At 32.8% G+C, this 18,021-nt stretch overlaps 1 protein-coding gene across 1 annotated transcript; it reads right to left on the bottom strand.

Moving 5' to 3' along the window:
- Positions 1-5,550: 5,550 nt before the first annotated feature.
- Positions 5,551-10,999, bottom strand: LOC106762687 (CBS domain-containing protein CBSCBSPB1). The gene is made up of 15 exons (XM_014646717.2): positions 10,797-10,999; positions 10,581-10,714; positions 9,491-9,659; positions 9,240-9,372; positions 8,982-9,146; positions 8,770-8,851; positions 8,549-8,662; positions 8,363-8,429; positions 8,073-8,178; positions 7,913-7,980; positions 7,248-7,342; positions 7,038-7,171; positions 6,644-6,729; positions 6,464-6,553; positions 5,551-6,063 (listed from the first exon to the last, which is right to left on the bottom strand). Exons 2-15 carry the CDS (start codon positions 10,691-10,693, stop codon positions 5,896-5,898), a joined length of 1,590 nt encoding a protein of 529 aa, XP_014502203.1. The 5' UTR covers positions 10,694-10,714; positions 10,797-10,999; the 3' UTR covers positions 5,551-5,895.
- Positions 11,000-18,021: the final 7,022 nt, after the last annotated feature.

Below are 18,021 nucleotides of genomic sequence, written 5' to 3'. Positions count from 1 at the left end.
CCGACAAAAAGTTGGTGATAGAGGATCGGTCTAGATGGGTTTTGAGAGCCATTTCGTGAGGTCAGTTTTCATTAGTTCCAACCACGTTCTGCCTCTTGTATAAGAATATAATTAACTTTCTTGTATAGTTCCATTATGAAATTCGTAAACTGATTCACACATATTTAAAAAGTTTATTGAAATTAGTTAACATCCCTAATTTATTTACTTTTTTTTTTCCAAAATGGTTGACATTGGAAACAATATGAATTTTGTTATTTTCTTTCTTTTTTTTTAATAATCTTTCTCATTTTGACATTAATTTTGACAAAGTTCTCAATTTAGACTTTTTACCACTTACTGGTAAAACTCTCAATTTGCATAGACTTTTAATTTTCAATCACTTAGATGTGTATATTTTTTTTCAGTAGTATTTAACATGAAGAGTTGTAATCAATAAATTATAGGGTTTAGAAATTTACAATGGGTTGCTTGAGTATGAATTTAAAGTGAAAAGTAAAAAAAAAAAAAAGTATCCTTAAATTAAGCACATTTAATATATTATGAAACTTTTATTTATTAGTTCATTATGATTTTTTTAAAATGAAGTGGATAAAACTTTAATGATAAAAAATATCAATTATATCAACATCAAATATAAATAGGGAAGATAATATATTTTGTAATGTTATATTTAATTGACTTTTTATTGGAATTATATTTTACTTATGAAATATTTAATATTAGTTATATTTCAATTTTAAAAAATAGTTATTTTTAATCAACTTAAATGAATGATTTATTTGGTATTTTTTTTTAATGAAATGTTTGATGATCTTTTTCATGTTAACACTTTTTATTTACTAAATATTAATGTTTCAGGCCTTGCTTACTTGAGTGGATTTGAGAAAGAGTAATTGAGTGGATTTGAGAAGATTTGAAGGTAATTTTTGTTGTTGTTTATTTGAGTAAATTTGGAGGTAAACGAAAGTGGATTTGAAAGTAAAGTTTATGAGAATTAGTGTAGGATTTAATTTATGTGACAAATTAAAAAAATTTACATCCAAATTCACTCTCACTATCTCCAAATTTATTCAAATAAACAACAACAAAAAATTATCTTCAAATCCTCTAAAATTCTCTTAATTACTCTCTCCCAAATCCACTCAAGTGAACAATATTTTAGAGAGATATGTGAGAAGAACTTTCACTGTAGTCCATTTTTCTGTGGTTTAACATTAACACGACCCTAAACAATGAGCTACCTCCCTCAAAATAACCTTCTATTGATATATAGGTAGTTAGAACTCTTTGACATTTTGAAAAACAAAAGAAAATAACAAATTTTAAAAACAGTAGAAATGATGCCTAAGGATGTGAAGAAAAGGGAACCTTAATTAAATTCAAACACAAACATAATGAGTTAAGGAGATGACAAAACATGAGGGATGTAAACAAAGTCTCTCCAAAATCAAATTTATAAATGGGTCTAAATAGGGCAACAATAGGTTGACCAACCAAAACCCACCTAAGATTTTATTTCATCAACTTATTTATTCCTAAGAAATGTTGTGGAAGTTTATTTCCTTAACTCACTAAACAAGAAAATTCATTTTGGAAGTTTATTTCTTTAACTCACCGAAAAACATTTCACCAATAATCAACTCATCTCCAAATAATCAAACAACTAATTTATTTTCAATAGTTAAAATCATAGAAAACCATAATAGGGAATCATGGAGAGTTTCTCTATAATTCTCATATACTTAAGAGAAAGAAGATGGAAAATAGATGTTATTAGGATTGATGATGTTCCTAATCGCACAGATCAACTGCTCGTCGGAAAAGTTGAGGTTGTTGGAAAAGTTGAGCTCGTCGAAAAAGTTGAGCTTTTCGGAAAGGCTGAAAAGCGGACAATGGTGGGTTGCAATAATGGTGAGCCCGCGATGGTGGAGAGCAGCGGTGATGAGACTACGAGACGGTAAAGAAAAATGAGAAGGAGAAATGAGTAGTGGTGGTAAGAAGTTCTAGTGACCAAACATTGGAGGGTGACACTGCTGGTAGGAAGAAGTATGACACTGAGACAATACGGAAAAATGAGAAGGAGAAATGAGCGTGATGTTTTCCACATATATTGACATTGAATGCGGAATTTGGGCTGGAAAATTCTCGCTTTTTTTTTACAGATGGACATAATGTCTTTGATAAATCCGTTGGTAACTTCGTTAAGTGAAATAATAGGTGGGAAAATTTCGCTCTTTTTATCGACGGAAATAAGCCTTCGGTAAATCTGTCGATAAGTGACATACACATTACTGACGATCCAAAATCTTCGATAAATCTGTCGATAAGTGGCATACACATTACCGACGGATATAAGTCTTCTGTAAATCCGTCAGAAGTGACATACACATTATCGACAAATTTACCGAAGGCTTTTGACCGTCAATAAAAATCTGTTAGTAATATGAATAATCTATTATTTTTGACCTAAGATAAAATTCCTATTTCGAATATATTGAAAAACTAATTGATTACGATTTAGGATATTATATTATCAAAAGTATTACATAGAAAATGAATTATAAACTTTACTTAATATAATTATTTTAAATAAAAATGTTAGGACCTAGAAAATAGAGTATTATGGTAAATAGATGTATTAAAATAATGAGACCAGTATTTTATTTTGAAAGAATCTTATAATATAAATAGAATTTTCTAAAGCTTGTCTCATTGTCTAAATATCTTCTATCTCTCTAAAACATTGTTCTCTTCCTTTTCTCTCACATCTCTCTAACTTTTCTTACAATTGGATCCTCTGTTTGACGATCAGGAGGTACCTAGATGATCACTGCGTCAAGGGCTACTAATCTGATCGATCAATTGGTTGAATCGAGCGGGTAAGTGGTTAACCATTTCTTTAGCGTTTAAGATTCTTGATCCGTGAAGAAATTTCGTTTGCATAGATCAAGAGTTTCTCTTCTTCAATTCCTAGCTCAATTATGTTCAAAGAGTTGTTTACTATCACCAATTGGTGATTTGTTGATGTTTCTAGAATTTCCTGTAGGTGCAAGCAAAATGTCGGGGTTTCTGTGAGCTGTGTAGAGTTTAGTTGAGGTAAGGGAAGCTAGAATGCATTTAATTGATAAATTATTTGTTTGCATGTTTGATGGTTGTATGATTTTTGAACTGATTTCACTAAATTGATGTTAAATGTAGATGGAAAAATATATAGTTTTGATTGTTTTGAGTGTGGAATGATGATTTGAGATTTTTGGACCATTTATAAAGATGTTAATTTGTGTTTGAATGATTAAACTGTTAAAATCTGTTGTGGGAGTAAATTGTTGTGAATTGAAGTGAATTACACTTGTTTTAACTAGTTTAGAGGAAGTTGAGTAGTGAAAATTTGTTTTGGGTGTTAAGTGTTCATTTGGTTGTTAGGGATAGTCTAGGTAGGTCATTAAGGATTGGTTAGAGTTCATAAACTACTTAAAATTGTGTCAAAAGTAGTAGAATGTGATTTGGGTCCATAGGTTGATGAATTGGATGTTTTGGAGTAGGAATTGATTAGTAAACACTTTAGAATGAGGTTAGGAATATTTAGGCATACTTTGATAAGTTCAATTGAGTATATATAATATGATCTAGAGGGATTAGAAGTTGATAAAAATATTTGGAATTGGTAAATTTTGGGAAGGTTAGGAAAATTCTTAAGATTTGTACTGTAGATTATTTAGACTTGCTGAGCGAGTGGGGTTGCTCAGCGAGTGGTCGGGGAGGCTGGCACACTGTTTGTTGATTCGCACAGCGAGAATGTGCATTGAGCGAAGGGTTGAGATTTGGGAGCATTGCCAGTTTTATTCGATCAGTGAATGTGTGCGCTGAGCGAGAAGGTGGAGAATCTGTACCACTGTGTGAAGGATTCGCATAACGAGTTGGGCAAACCGGGAGGTTGGGGTCGAGTACCACTGGTAGTTTTATTCGCTCAGTGACTTAGCTCACTGAGGGAGTGGTTTGGAGTATGGGGTTACTGTCAATGGATTTGCATAACGAGCTGAGTCGCAGTACGAAAGAAGTCTGTTGTCGCTTAGGGAATGTGTGCGTTGAGCGACTGTTCTAGGTGATCATGTATTTTTTTTTCTTCTTTGTTCTTTATTGGTTGGAGTTATGAAATTGATTCATTTATGGATGATGTATGACTATGTATGAGTATTATATGAGTATCAAAGTAAGGTATATTGTTTCAAATGGTGTGGAAGAGAATTCCAAGGAGGAATTTCTCAGGTAAGTATGAATATGGGAAGCTCAGTCTTGGGGTTCATCCTGACATTCTAATGGTCATCTATTCTCAAGTAGAGAGGGTGAGACATGTCGTGAGAATAGCAGAAGGTCACAACCTAAGGGTTTTTCCTTGGCCTAAGATGAGGGATAACAAACTAACCTTGTGTGGTAGCTTGGGGTAGGCCTGCACGAACTGCCATAACTACATATTCATATTAATCTGAATGGTCAAGTCAAGGGTTGGTTAAATACAAAGTGAGTTTGGTTTGAAATATTTATGTTTATCTTACCCGAAAGTTTAATTGTATTCATATATCATTACTTAAATCAACTAATATTATCCATTAATCCCAAAGGTTCGTTATGTTATTATTAAATTAAACGATGGTATTTGATTTGCCAAATACATCATTATTGTATACTCTTTTTTATGTATGACACAACCCAATCTTTTTTTTTTTTTCAATTTGAAATCTCTTATTTTTGAATTTTCAAATCGAAAGATCTAATCTAAATAATAATAAGAATTTATTCTGAATCGTGACAGTGATATATGTTGTCTATGTAAATCTTAGATGTAAAAATAGGTAGCTGTTTTCTTCTAGCTTACCGTTTAATTGTATTCATATATCATTACTTGTTTTCTTCTAGCTTACCCTTCTACCTATGTTTGTGTTGTATGCTTTCCTTGTTTTCTCTCTTTGCTATGATCATCCTGTAAATATAAGTAAAGGAAGATGAGATGTCCCTGGAGCATACTATTAATGGAGATGATGTTGCAGAGTAGTTATCTTTAGAACTGTATTTTCGTATATAATTTTAGTGTAGGATGATTGTGTATAAAGTTTAAATTTAATAATTATTTTGAGATGACTATAAGACTTTACTTTATATGATAATTAATAACTATTTTATCATATCTTTAATGTGATACTCTTATATAATATTATACTATATTTTGGAATGTTATAAAAAAACAATACATAACAGTTACAAATAACAAATAATGATCTTGAAATTAAGTAATAAATACGTTAAATAAATAAGTTATACACCTAAACATATAGGTATATTAATTTAAAATAATATCTTGTTTAAACTAATTAGTACCATTGATTTTTATAACTAACCTAGTAATAGGAATAAGAAAAACTAAAGAAACAAAAAATAAAAATGTCATATACTTAAAACTTACAAATATTATTCTAAGAACTATAACCAAACAATGTAATATTTGAAGAAATTAAAATCATATTTAAATATTTTTTATACAACAAACATTCGTCACAAAAAAAAAAATATCATTACCCCTAATGAAATCAATTCTGGTCGATTGATTTATGAACTCGTAATGTCAGAAAAAAATGAACAGAGCTGCTTGTTATTGTTCAGTCTCGAGGGTTGATGAGGCTGCAATTACTAAAATTACAAATACACAAGCAGCAAGGGATTACCATCCCAATTAATTTTCAGAAAACACAAAAATGCTTTAAACCTTTTCCTCGTATATATAGAGAAATTGTACAAAATTTCAGAACATAAAGATAGCTAGCGGACAGCTTGCCCTCCAAAATTCAAGCTAACTTCAGATTGGCTCCTTTCACTTACATAACTGGTTTCTTCATCTAATCAAACTCGCTTCAAGTATGTTAATATGCCTAAGCCAGCAACAAGTGCAGCTCCAGCTGCAGCGGCACTATATGCAGAGGCCCATGCATCTGAATAAGCATAACTTCCTGAACGCGAACTTTTCCCATTACCACGTGGTCCTGCGTAGTCTAAATGCAATTTCAACCCCTACAACATTAATCAATCTTAAGTCAAACTCTTTTCAAGATACGTATACTTTATAAACATCTTTACCATAAATGACAGGTCCACAATCTACATCACCAAAATTCTACATTTTATTCCCAACATATATCTTTTGTACTTTTTGTCCTTTGCATAAAAAAGTCGGAATACTTATAATTCTAAAACACAAGAGGGACTAATTTGTAAACAATTTCCATATGGTCACAAAAATGTAGTATTTATTGAACATGGAACTAAATTTATAACTTAACCTATATTAGATATCCATCGTCTATCTCTAAAAGATTTTCTCAGGTCTACAAATCTATTTCCTTTTTCAATATTAAAAGAGGAGACAAAACTTTCCTTCAGGACTCCAGACCTGAAGATAAACCCACCATACCTTCAAACCAGCTGTCCGGGCGTGATCCACAGCAGTTGCAAGATCATTGTCTGAAGCCAATACAACTTTATCATGATCTTCATCTTCATACTGAAAAATGAAAATACAACCAGCTTCCCTTAAAAGAGGGTAAATATACAACCAATCTCAAGAAGAATATAAAATAGTCTTGAAAAGTACCAGAATTTGGGGTACGTTGTTAGGATCAATATCATCACCAAGTCTCTGAATGATTGAAGTTATAACCTCTTTCATGCTCCGGGTATCTGAACATGCAAGCCCATACAAAAACTCAACTGATAATACACAAACATAATTGCCTTGAAATAAGATATTGCATGCAAGTTGCTAAGAGAATGTAGGCATTCCCTGAAAACAAAGTCAAGCAGGCATGTTTGTCTATCAATTATTACTAAAGAGCTAACTGCCAATATTTGCATGCAACCCAATCACATTCAAGTGAAAGTTATAGAAGAACCATATACAAGCATATACTGAAACCATCAGTTATATGCTCAGAGATGGAAGGAAATGGCAAATAAAATGCTGATCGGTGAGGAGATAATTTGCATACCACATGTGAATCTGTGCATTCTGCCCTTTTTATCTTGTATTTTGAAGGAAAATGTATTAGCCATGCTTGATGAAAGATAAGGAATGGACCTCCCCGTTTCTCCTCCATCAGAAGCCAATTTCAAGGAGCTGTCACTGGTGCATAATCAAAAGTGTGTAAGTATATTAAAATATACTTAATATTTCTCGAAACAACTTATGTGAAAATAACCTTCGTGTATCGTCATCATCATCATTTGGAGTTAAGGCCATGGCTGAATCCCAAAATCTTTGCATCAAGGTGGTTGCAGCTTCATTATTCCCAACCTGTTAGTGAAGGAAAATGATATAATTACTTCCAACCTAATTGTACCCAGCACCAATGTTTTTTTTTTTTTTTTTTTTTTTTCTTTTAAATTTGTTAGTCTAATTCCATTAGAGTTCCATTGGTCCATATCTCATCTACCTTTTTCTTATTTTCCAATCCTATATATACTCTTACGAAAATTGTGTAAATGAAAGAATAAGGATGTAAATTGGCTGCCTTAGATTTAGTCATTTGTATTTGCTGAAAAGCTTTCAGATTTTTAAATTTCCAAGCAGCTAAAATTTGGGGATGAAGACCAAACACAAAAGAAAGTCAAAAAAGTGGACAATCAAAACCAACTCATAACTTCCGTTGAGATATTACCAATTCATGAACAATAGATAAGCCTACATTTAACAATATCAACAAAACCAAATCAAGAACACGTCACAATATTTTATTGACAAGAATCATTCTGAACGCTACATCACAAATAAAGCCATTTGTCCCATTTTCGGGCAGCACGGTTTTAAAATTCTAGTCAACAATAGTATAGTAGCGAGTTCCAAAGTCCAGGATAGATAATACACCTGACTTACTGTCGCCACGGCAGCATGAGTAACATGGATCACATCGACCACAGCAACTACACTGCCATCTGTTTTCAACCACCTAAATCAAGTTAGAAAAATATCGACGCATATACCCGTTAAATCTTCCCGGTTACATATTTATTGCAATTAACATTACCTCTATCAATCACAGGAAGATGCAAAAATTTCCCGTCATGCATAGTGTGAAGTGCATCAACAATGGGTGTATCAATTACTACACATTCTGGATTTGGTGTCATAACCTGCATATTTATTAAATAAGAGCAACAAGAAAAGGATGAACACCCGAAATGACCAATTTTTCATCTAACACGATAGAACATAGGATCTTAAACATTACTAGATATAGATGCTGTAGAATCAAAAAATGGAAAATGAAAACAAAGGTAAACTGTTTATTCTAATCAATGTAAAAATAAAAAGTACCTTCTCAATGGGAGTTGATTCAGGAGAAAGATTTTGTGCAATTACCCGCAACAAGATATCTTTTGAACTGAAATTTTTAAGCAAACATCAAAACTATTCCAAGCATATATAAATGAAAGTTGGGGGAAAGGCAAAAGCTTTTCATGTAAAGAGGACTACTGGTCATGTAAATGACCACAAACTTACGTAAAGATGCCATGAGGTTTGTCATTAACTGTCACAACAGCGCAACTCTCATGAAATTCAACCATCTTCTTTGTTGTTGTCAGAACTGAGTCCGTTGGTGATACTGTTACTAGCCTAAAGAGAACCATTATCTATTAAAGTAACTTGGATGGTGAAAAAACATACAGACAATTTAAAATTTATATAATTTTTTCAACTCCAACAAAGAAGGTATTACCTACTTTGAATTCTCAGAAATTATTGTAGACAATGATGGCTTGAATATTTGCTCTCGAAGAGTTTCGATGAATGATGTATTAGACTCTGTCCAAAGGCCAAATACAACGTAATATTAAAAACTGTGAACATAACTAATATCTAATTGTTTTGCAAGTAAACTATCATACAAATCAAAAGACAAAACATGAAAATGAAATGGTTTACAAAGCAGAACCTGATGTTCCCCAGTGTTTTTCGACTCCTTCAACAGCTGCTGCAATTGCTTTTCCTTTCTCAGCTGCCCTTTCCATACGGGCAATGGCGTCATGCAAACACTTTGCTATGTCTAGTAAAGCCAAAACTTCTCCATTCTCCACCACAGGTAAATGTCTGAATCTCCCTGTCAACAAATATCAGCCATGTATTCAAAAGGCAAGATATAGAACAATAACTAACTTGAAAAGTTGAGTGTTTCTCTCTATATACTACAAACCTTGCACCATCTTTTGAAGGGCTTCCGCAGCAAGAGTTTCAGAAAGGACAAATACTGGATTCCTAGTCATGACTTTGGAAACTGGTGTGTTTTCAATGTTAATCTCTTTGGCAATAACTCTTGTTGCAATATCCTTTTTAACCACAAAATAGAACATGAAGATGTGTAGGTTAAAACTGCAGAAGCCTAGGCATGGACTCAACTTTTTTTTTTTCTTTCTAAAAATTGAGAAAACCATGTATGAATCGTACCTTGTCCGTGAGGATTCCACAGAGTAAAGCATTAGAATCAGTTAGTAATAGAGCATCCACTCTACGGGCAGCCATCCGACGACATGCTTCATAGATGGTTGTTGTTTCAGGTACTGTCAGGGCCTTTGTAAGTCGCAACGATTTCACAGTCCGCTCTCCTGCTAATGCCCTGATCAATTTCATGTACCAATGAGGGAACATCCCATTATTTAAATTGATAGGACTTTCAACAAAAAGTCTTCTGTTCTAAGATACTTATGAAGGACCTATCATAATATTGCTTAAAAATAACTCTATTTGAGTGCACTTAACAACTCCTGAAACCAATTCAATTTTCTTCAGTCAACCTTGTAGGCACTACTAATTGGTTACGAAATACGCAGTTAAAGAAAGCAGAATCTTATGTATATAGCCATGTCAAGATCATCAACCTCTGAAACAAACTCAAATTCATAAGGGGGAAGAGGAGAAATTCTTGTACGGAAATAAATGTTCAAGGCACAAATCTACTTACTCGAAAAAATAAATTACTCCAGAATTCAATTTGTTTGTACGTATTTTACGCCTGCTTAGCCTTTAACAAAATAATACATAAAAGTGTTTTTCAATCAAGTAAACTTATGGTACAACCATAGCAACCGAATCAAAGTCAAAGTCCTTTATATTCATTATTGTAAACCAACCACTCAGCCAATCGGGCAAGACTTTGCATAACCGCATTTGTTTGACGTAGACACTTGGAAAATACTGAGTTTTATAATTATGGCAACACATATCCCAAATAGCTGCTCAGAAAAGCGATAATCATCGGCAGACCACAAAAATAGCTACAGCTATAAAATCCATAATATTTCAAATTATTACAAGGTTAATTTTAGCACTTTAAACAATAAACACAAAGCAGATGAAATTAAAAAGCGCATGCAAGATAAAAGGATTTTATTCTTATAAAAAACAGTCAAAAAAATTATAATTTAAGGAAGATTAAGATTCAGATTAACGATTTGATTAATTTGAGCATGCTATCGAAAACATATATTATTATAGCCGCGGAAATTAAGAAGGAAGATAGTGAATAAGTACAACATACACAGGTCGCAAAGAGGTAATTGATTTTCGAGAAGTAGCATGAGACACTCCTGATTCGGAGGCTTTCCTCGTCGAGGAAATACTTCTTCGGGAGGCACCGGTTTGACTTGCCATCTCACCTCTGCTCCAATATCGCTGCAATAAAAAAACGTCAAACACACGTCAATCGGACACAAAAAAACAAAGTGTATAAAATCGAAGTCTAAGAGAGTCGTACAAGCTAGCTACAGCTCCGAATTGAAACAGAATAATTGAGTTCAAATGGAGAAGTTGAATTGAAGGCGGCCCAAGGTTCGATGGCCGGAAATATTGCCGGAAAAAGGTTTCCGGCCGGTGAGAAAAAAGAGGGGAAAATGAGAGAGGAAGAAGGCAACCCTAGAGAGGGAAGAGAAGCGTGGAGAAGGAAATGAACACAGAAGAGAGATAGAGAAATAGAGAATTTCAACGTTACTGGTATGTGGCCAATGGAAGGCGTGCACGTCACTTATTCCTTTTTTGTTGGAAATTGGTAATTGTAATTATAATTATTATTATTATAATTGTAATAACAGATTAACAGGCAGTAATAAAATAACCTTATACGCTCACAGTCATGATTGCCATGAGTTTGCCACGTGCACTGTGATTTATTATCTTCTGCTGGTTTTAAGCATTCAAATTCAAACTTAAAAAAAGAATTTAGAGAACTGATTAAGAATTCAGAATAAAGAATACATTTTTTATTAAAAGAACATAGATATTGATAAATAATCTAATTATCTAATTTTTCTAACGTTTCTATCAATCAATATCTTTATATAATAATTTAAAAAGTCTACATTCCATTATATTCTATACAATACATTTTAATGTAAGTTCTAACAAAAAATATTTTAAATTTTTTAACCAGTGTATAGCTTAAAAGCATATAGATACATTGGTTATTGGTTAGTTTCTCATAATATATATGCAGGGGAGACAATGATTTAGTTAATGTGAGTAAGGTAATTCTATTTCATTTCCATCGTTATCACGGTACAATTTCGTCAATATATTAATGCTGATTTTAGGCAGAAATGTAAACCAGTCAAACAAATTTAAGTTTGGGTTACTAAAAGTAATATATTTAATTAGGTTTGACTGGATTGTTTATATAGGTCAGAATTAAAGTTTGAATTTGATTTAGTTATAATATTTTAGGAACAAGGGCGACTGATTATTTCGTTTATATTTTTAGTGATTTTTTTAAAATATTAATTACAGAACACACTCAAGTTAGAAAGTGAAGTAAAATAATAAAAAAGTAATTTTTAATTAGATGTTAATGCCATGAATAACATCTTTGATGATAAAATGGTATTTATAAGAAAATATTATTATTTATATAAAATAGGACACTTAAAAACTATTATATTAGATGAATTGTGTATATTTCATTTTCACAGTAAACATAACAAGTAAAACTATTTTACGAAAACTAACATAAAATAATATATAATTATTGTTAGCAATTTTTTAATTTTCAATTGAATAAAATCTTGAATTTTTATGATACTCATTATTCTCCTACACATAATAGAAGAGAACTTATCTAGATCTACTATATAGTTCTTTCGTGTCAATTGTTCTTCCTTCTCTTACTCCTCCTTGATGCTTTCTTGATGATATAGAAATTGGAAAGGATGTTTTTCTCTCTCAAAGTCACCATGAGAAAGTTACTTTTCTCTTTCACTTTTCATAAACTTAATGTGTCAAAAATAGCCAAATGTTTTTCCTCTTTTATGATATTTAATCAACTTTAATAAAATATCAAAATGCTCTTTATTGAAGTGATAAGAGAGAGATTAATTTTAATAACTCTAAAATCATCTTTATAACTTTAATATCTTATATTCTAATAATCATCACATTAGAATCTGTATATCAAAGTCATACTTTAAATTACAAGAACCAATTCTTAAATTAATATAATTTAACATTCTCCCACTTAGTTCATATGATGACTTGAAAATCTAAAACTAAACTTTAAATGCGCACCATTCATTATCAAGTCATCATCCTTATATGAATTGAAATGATCAGATCATGGCGGGCAAAAATCATGAATGACGAGATTCCTTCCATGTATCACATAATCAAACCAACTCAACATAACTTTAATCAATCTTATAACTTTCATGTCTCTAAAAGAGATATAACATGCTACCACAATCAATAATACATGTATATAATTTAATGTGGATAATAATAGAATAAAGAGAAACATAACTTCAATTGAATTCACAAGTGTCATGACAGTACAAGCATATAACTATACATATCCATATAGATAGATAACATTATCATGTTAATATTGACTTATCCATAATACCCATACTTTCAACACGACCAATAAAAGTTTTGGGCGGTAGTCCTTTAGTTAAGAGATCTGTTATCATCAAATTCGTACCAATATGTTCAATCAACACTCTATGTTTCTGCACTTCTTCTTTGACCGACAAGTACTTCAAATCCATGTGTTTAGCACCCTTTGAGTACTTGTCATTTTTAGAGAAGAAGACGGCTATGGAATTATCACAATAAATCATTCTTGGGACATTGCATTTGACTAAACTTGTCCCATTTTTGAATTGGAACTACTCCAGGAGAACATTTTTCCATTTTGAATCTCTTTAACACTTTGTTAATATAGCCTTTTTGAGACAAACTTAACAATCCTTGTGATCTATCACAAAATATTTCTATTTCTATCACATAAGATGCCTCATTCATATCTTTCATTTCAAAGTTGCTAGAGAGAAACTTCTTTACATCATGTAAGATATCAATATTATTAGTAGCAAGAAGAATGTCATCAACATATAGAATCAAAATAACAAACTTACTCCCATTGATCTTTATGTATATATGTTAAGACTCCGACAAGTGTATCGAATCGTATCAAGTAATAATAAGTGGTAAGACCAAGTATCGTTTTCCCAAGAGACTCACGGCACTAAACAGTTGTGCTTTTGCTTAACCAATTAAGACTATAAGAACACTATTTTGGGATTTTTGAATGCAAAGTGCAGAAAAGTAAACATGAATGCAATTTGATTAATTGAGGCTAAACACAAAAGTGAATGGATGATGTTGATAATATGAGATGAATATGTTGTTTGGGTTTAGCTTTCACCTAATCACTCTCATGCATAAACTAATTCATCTTCTTCATTAATCTCAATGTCACTTTCTAATTTACTCTAAACCCGATGTCTCAGTGAAAAGAGCCTAGCCCACCCGTTATTCACTATTTTTTGTATTACCGAAAAATGAGGAATAGAAAGTTGTCCATATCAACAGACAAATTTGAAAAAATGGTATGCATTAGGATGAGTAATATTGATCAATTTGGTAAAGATTCGGAAAAAGAGGGATTTGAACCCCCGGTAAACAAAAAGCCTACATAGCAGTTCCAATGCTACGCCTTGAACCACTCGGCCATCTCTCTTATATAATGATGCCCAGAAACCGGTTGAATGTTGAATAGTGAATCAGTCCTATTTTTCATAAATGCATAAAACCTATTCAAACTATCAAAATATTTCATTCTGGGTATTTACTGAAATTCCTTGAATGGTACCACAATCTGTTTGACATATAACAATATGTTGAACCATTTCAACAAGTCTACGTGTAAGGTATCCAACATCTGATGTTCGTACAACAGTATCTACAACCCCTTTACAAGCTTCGTAGCAAGAAATTATATATTCTGTTAAAGATAGCCCTTCGCATAAATTGCTTTGAATAGGTAAATCAATCATTTGTCCTTGTGGATCCGACATTAATCCCCTCATACTTACTAATTGGTGTACTTGAGATGCATTTCCTCTAGCTCTCGAAAAGATCATTGTATGGACTGGATTAAAAGGATCGGTCATTCTAAAATTAGGATTCATTTCTTGTCGAAAATATTCATTTGTAGCACACCATATCTCAATGGATTGGCGTAAATTTTCTACTACATGTACATTTCCATAATGATGTTGTTTTTCCAAAATCAAATTTTGGTGTTCAGCATCTCAGACTAGCCATCCTTTAGAAGGTATTGTTAAAAGGTCATCAATTCCTAATGAAATGGATGTAGCCGTAGCTTGGCAGAATCCCAAAGTCTTGACTTGATCCAGGATATGTGATGTATATGCCATTCCGAAGTGATCTATTAATCTGCTAATAAGTCGTTTAATGGCAGTTCCACCTATCACTTTATTGTGAAACATTAGATTGGTNNGTTCTGCCATAAGTACCTCCCTATTCCACTCAGTGGGATTCATTCAGTTCAACAATGGATTTGAGTCAATGATTGAAAAACTNCCTTTTCTTTATCTTAATTTGTGTAGAAATTTAGAAATTCAAAAACTAANATCCTTGTTAAATGTTAAATCATGAAGATCTGAATTTACACCCATATCAAATTTGTTTATCTTAGATACAACCATCTATATGATTAGATGTCATATGAATAGGCCCAGCAAAAACCTTGTACANCTTCTTCGATTTCTCGATAAAAAGAAATATGACCTACATTGGTTCGAATGTATATAGAACGAATTTGTTTTTTTGTACTTCTTACTACTAGATAATGCCCATAAATTTCATGACAGGTGCCTAAAGATTCATAGTGAACTTCGATAGGAACTTCTCTTGACGAAAGAATGCGTAGATCTAGTCGCCACCAGAGCCACAAGGACTATCGAAGGTTATTCTTTTCTATTGATAAGCTCCAATTGCATCATAGGAATTATAAGCTCCAAAAAAAAAGTTCTTTTTTTTTCGTATACTTATAGTTTTTCTTTGGAATTATTTGATTTTTCCAATTTCTGCAATTATGTGGATTATACCTATTTGAAGAAATACCTCGACTATTCCCAGTCGTTAATATGTAAAGTCCAATAAGCATATGTTGAGTTGGTACAGAAATTGGATCCGCGATAGCTGGAGACAAGAGGTTTGTATGAGAAAACATAAGTAAACGAGCTTTGTTAACAAACTGGCAAGTGTACCAGATCGTATCAAGTAATAATAAATGGTAAGTCCAAGTATCGTTTTCCCAAGAGACTCACGGCACTAAACTGTTGTGCTTTTGCTTAACCAATCAAGACTATAAAAATAATATTTTGGGATTTTTCAATATAAAGTGCGGAAAAATAAACATGAATGCAATTTGATCAATTGAGGTTAAACACAAAAGTGGATGGAGGATGTTGATAATATGAGATGGATTTGTTGCTAGGATTCAGATTTCACCCAATCACTCTCACATATTTACTTTTCTTATTTGTTTCGCTTTGTTATCTAATTGTCATGCAAACTTTCTTAGTCTACCCTTAACCCGATCCCTCGGTGAAAAGAGCCTATTACTAATTATCGGCTTGCTATCCCTAACCTCCCCTAGCAATTAATAATGCATTAAGAATAGAAGCAAAAACAATTGATCGTCCTACCCCCTATCCCTAGGTTGGTATTGCTTAATCAAGGAATTTCCCCCAGTTCATGACAATACTGTATGTTCCCGTATCAATAAAGACAAACAACGATTATCGAATGAGTTAAACGATAAAAGCTTTAAGCACAGAAGAGAAACCCAACAATTGATAATCAAAGCATATGCAAGCATATAAATAAAATAAGAATTTTGATATATGAGAGTTTAGAGGTTACATCTTTCCCCAGCAACAAATAAGATTTAGTTCTCCATCGTCATGGAGAAACTAGGTGAAGAATGGAATGAAAGAGATACAAACTCTAAAAAGGAGAAAAGGAGAGCTGCCACCATCTCCAAATCTACCCCAAAGGGGTGAAAAGTATGTTTCTGTGCCTAAGCCAATATAAGATACAAACCCTAAGACGTTCTGGCCTTTAAATAGGGCATAAAAATGACATAAAACAAGCCCAAGCCCAAACGGATCATAAAAAATAACATAAAACAAGTTCAGGCCCATCTGACAACCGCTCGGTGCCTAATTTCACCGCCGAGCGGTTTCCCTCAAGCCGCAGCACCGCCCGGCGCTCAATTTCACCGCCCGGCGCTGGTCAACTGCACTCTGGTCAACTTTTCAGCATTCTGGTCAACTGGTTGACTTTTCTGGTTGACTGGTTGACTTTTCTGCATTCTGTCTGACTTTTCTGCACTCCAACCATTCTTTCAAATCATTTCTAAAACCTACAAAATCAAGGAATTTAACGAAAAAATCATGAAACACGTCCTCAACTCTTTTATTCACAAAAATAAAGAAAACTCATGATTCCAAGCAAGTTTCTAAGTCAAAAGAGTGTTTTTGATATCAAAATTAAGTATGAAAATAACTGTTTTTAAACCGTTATCAAGCTTCTTCTTGAGCTTCTAAAGATAAAGGCACATGAACAACCATTTGATTGTCATCAAAGTCTGTATTGAATCCCTTACAAACTAATGGATGCAAACAAATAGCATGCCCCTCTACTAAAATGGGTTGGACTGCCTGTATACCTAATCTATGCAGAGTAGGTGCTCTATTTAGCAATACGGGATGTCCTTTCATAACTTCTTGAAGTATTTCCCTTATAATCGGTTCTTTTTTCCGAATTTTACTCTTAGCAATTCCTATGTTGGAAGCAAAATGTTTTCGAATTAGACCACGAATTATAAATGTCTAGAAAAGTTCTATTGCTATTTCGCCGAGCAATCCACATCTATGTAATGAAAGTTATGGACCTACAATAATGACAGAACGACCCGAATAATCAACCCGTTTCCCAAGTAGGGTCTCGCAAAATCTTCCCTCTTTTCCCTCGATTATATCAAAAAATGATTTGTAAACCTTATTATGATCGTCCCTCATCGGTTGTTCGCGGATTCCATTATCAAGAAGTGTATCCACAGCTGCTTGTACCAATTTCTCCTGACATATTACTAATTCTCCTGGACTAGATCTACTTGTTGTTAATAAATCGATAAGAGTATTATTCCGATAGATAACTCTTCTATATAGTTCATTAATATCTGAGCTCATTAATTTGCCCTCATCTATTTGAGTAATCGGTCTCAATTCGGGAGGAAGAACTGGTAAGAGACGTAAAACCATCCATTCTGGTTCTATAGTTGTTCGTATAAAATGCTTAGCTAATTCTATACGTCGAACCAAAAAATTCTTTCTTCTTCCAACTTTTCGATCTTCCCATTCGTTTTCATTGTCCGGGGATCCCTNTTTCCNTAATTCTTTCCATTCTATCAACGAATAATCCATAATAATTCTCAAATCCAGATTGGCTAATTGTTCTCGGATAGCAACATCTCCACTTGAAATTTCTCGATTTCGAAATATATCAAAACCTCGGGTAGTAAAAAAAAGTGGTATGCTATGTTTCCAAGATTGGATTTCATATTCGAATGAACCTCGTAATCATAAGAAAGTGGGTATTTTAACTACGGGTCTACCAAA

Source organism: Vigna radiata, chromosome 5, assembly GCF_000741045.1.
Source record: "Vigna radiata var. radiata cultivar VC1973A chromosome 5, Vradiata_ver6, whole genome shotgun sequence".
Classification (NCBI taxonomy): Eukaryota; Viridiplantae; Streptophyta; class Magnoliopsida; order Fabales; family Fabaceae; genus Vigna; species Vigna radiata.
This window is presented reverse-complemented; position numbering and strand designations above follow the sequence as displayed.

What these genes read in the sequence shown, in the direction of transcription:
- LOC106762687 (XM_014646717.2), bottom strand. Translation starts at nt 10,693, where the DNA reads ATGGCAAGTCAAACCGGTGCCTCCCGAAGAAGTATTTCCTCGACGAGG. An exon ending in TCTTCCTGTGATTGATAGAG is followed by an intron (nt 7,981 to 8,072) that starts GTAATGTTAATT and finishes GGTTGAAAACAG; the next exon opens with ATGGCAGTGTAGTTGCTGTG. An exon ending in CCCGGACAGCTGGTTTGAAG is followed by an intron (nt 6,064 to 6,463) that starts GTATGGTGGGTT and finishes TTAATGTTGTAG; the next exon opens with GGGTTGAAATTGCATTTAGA.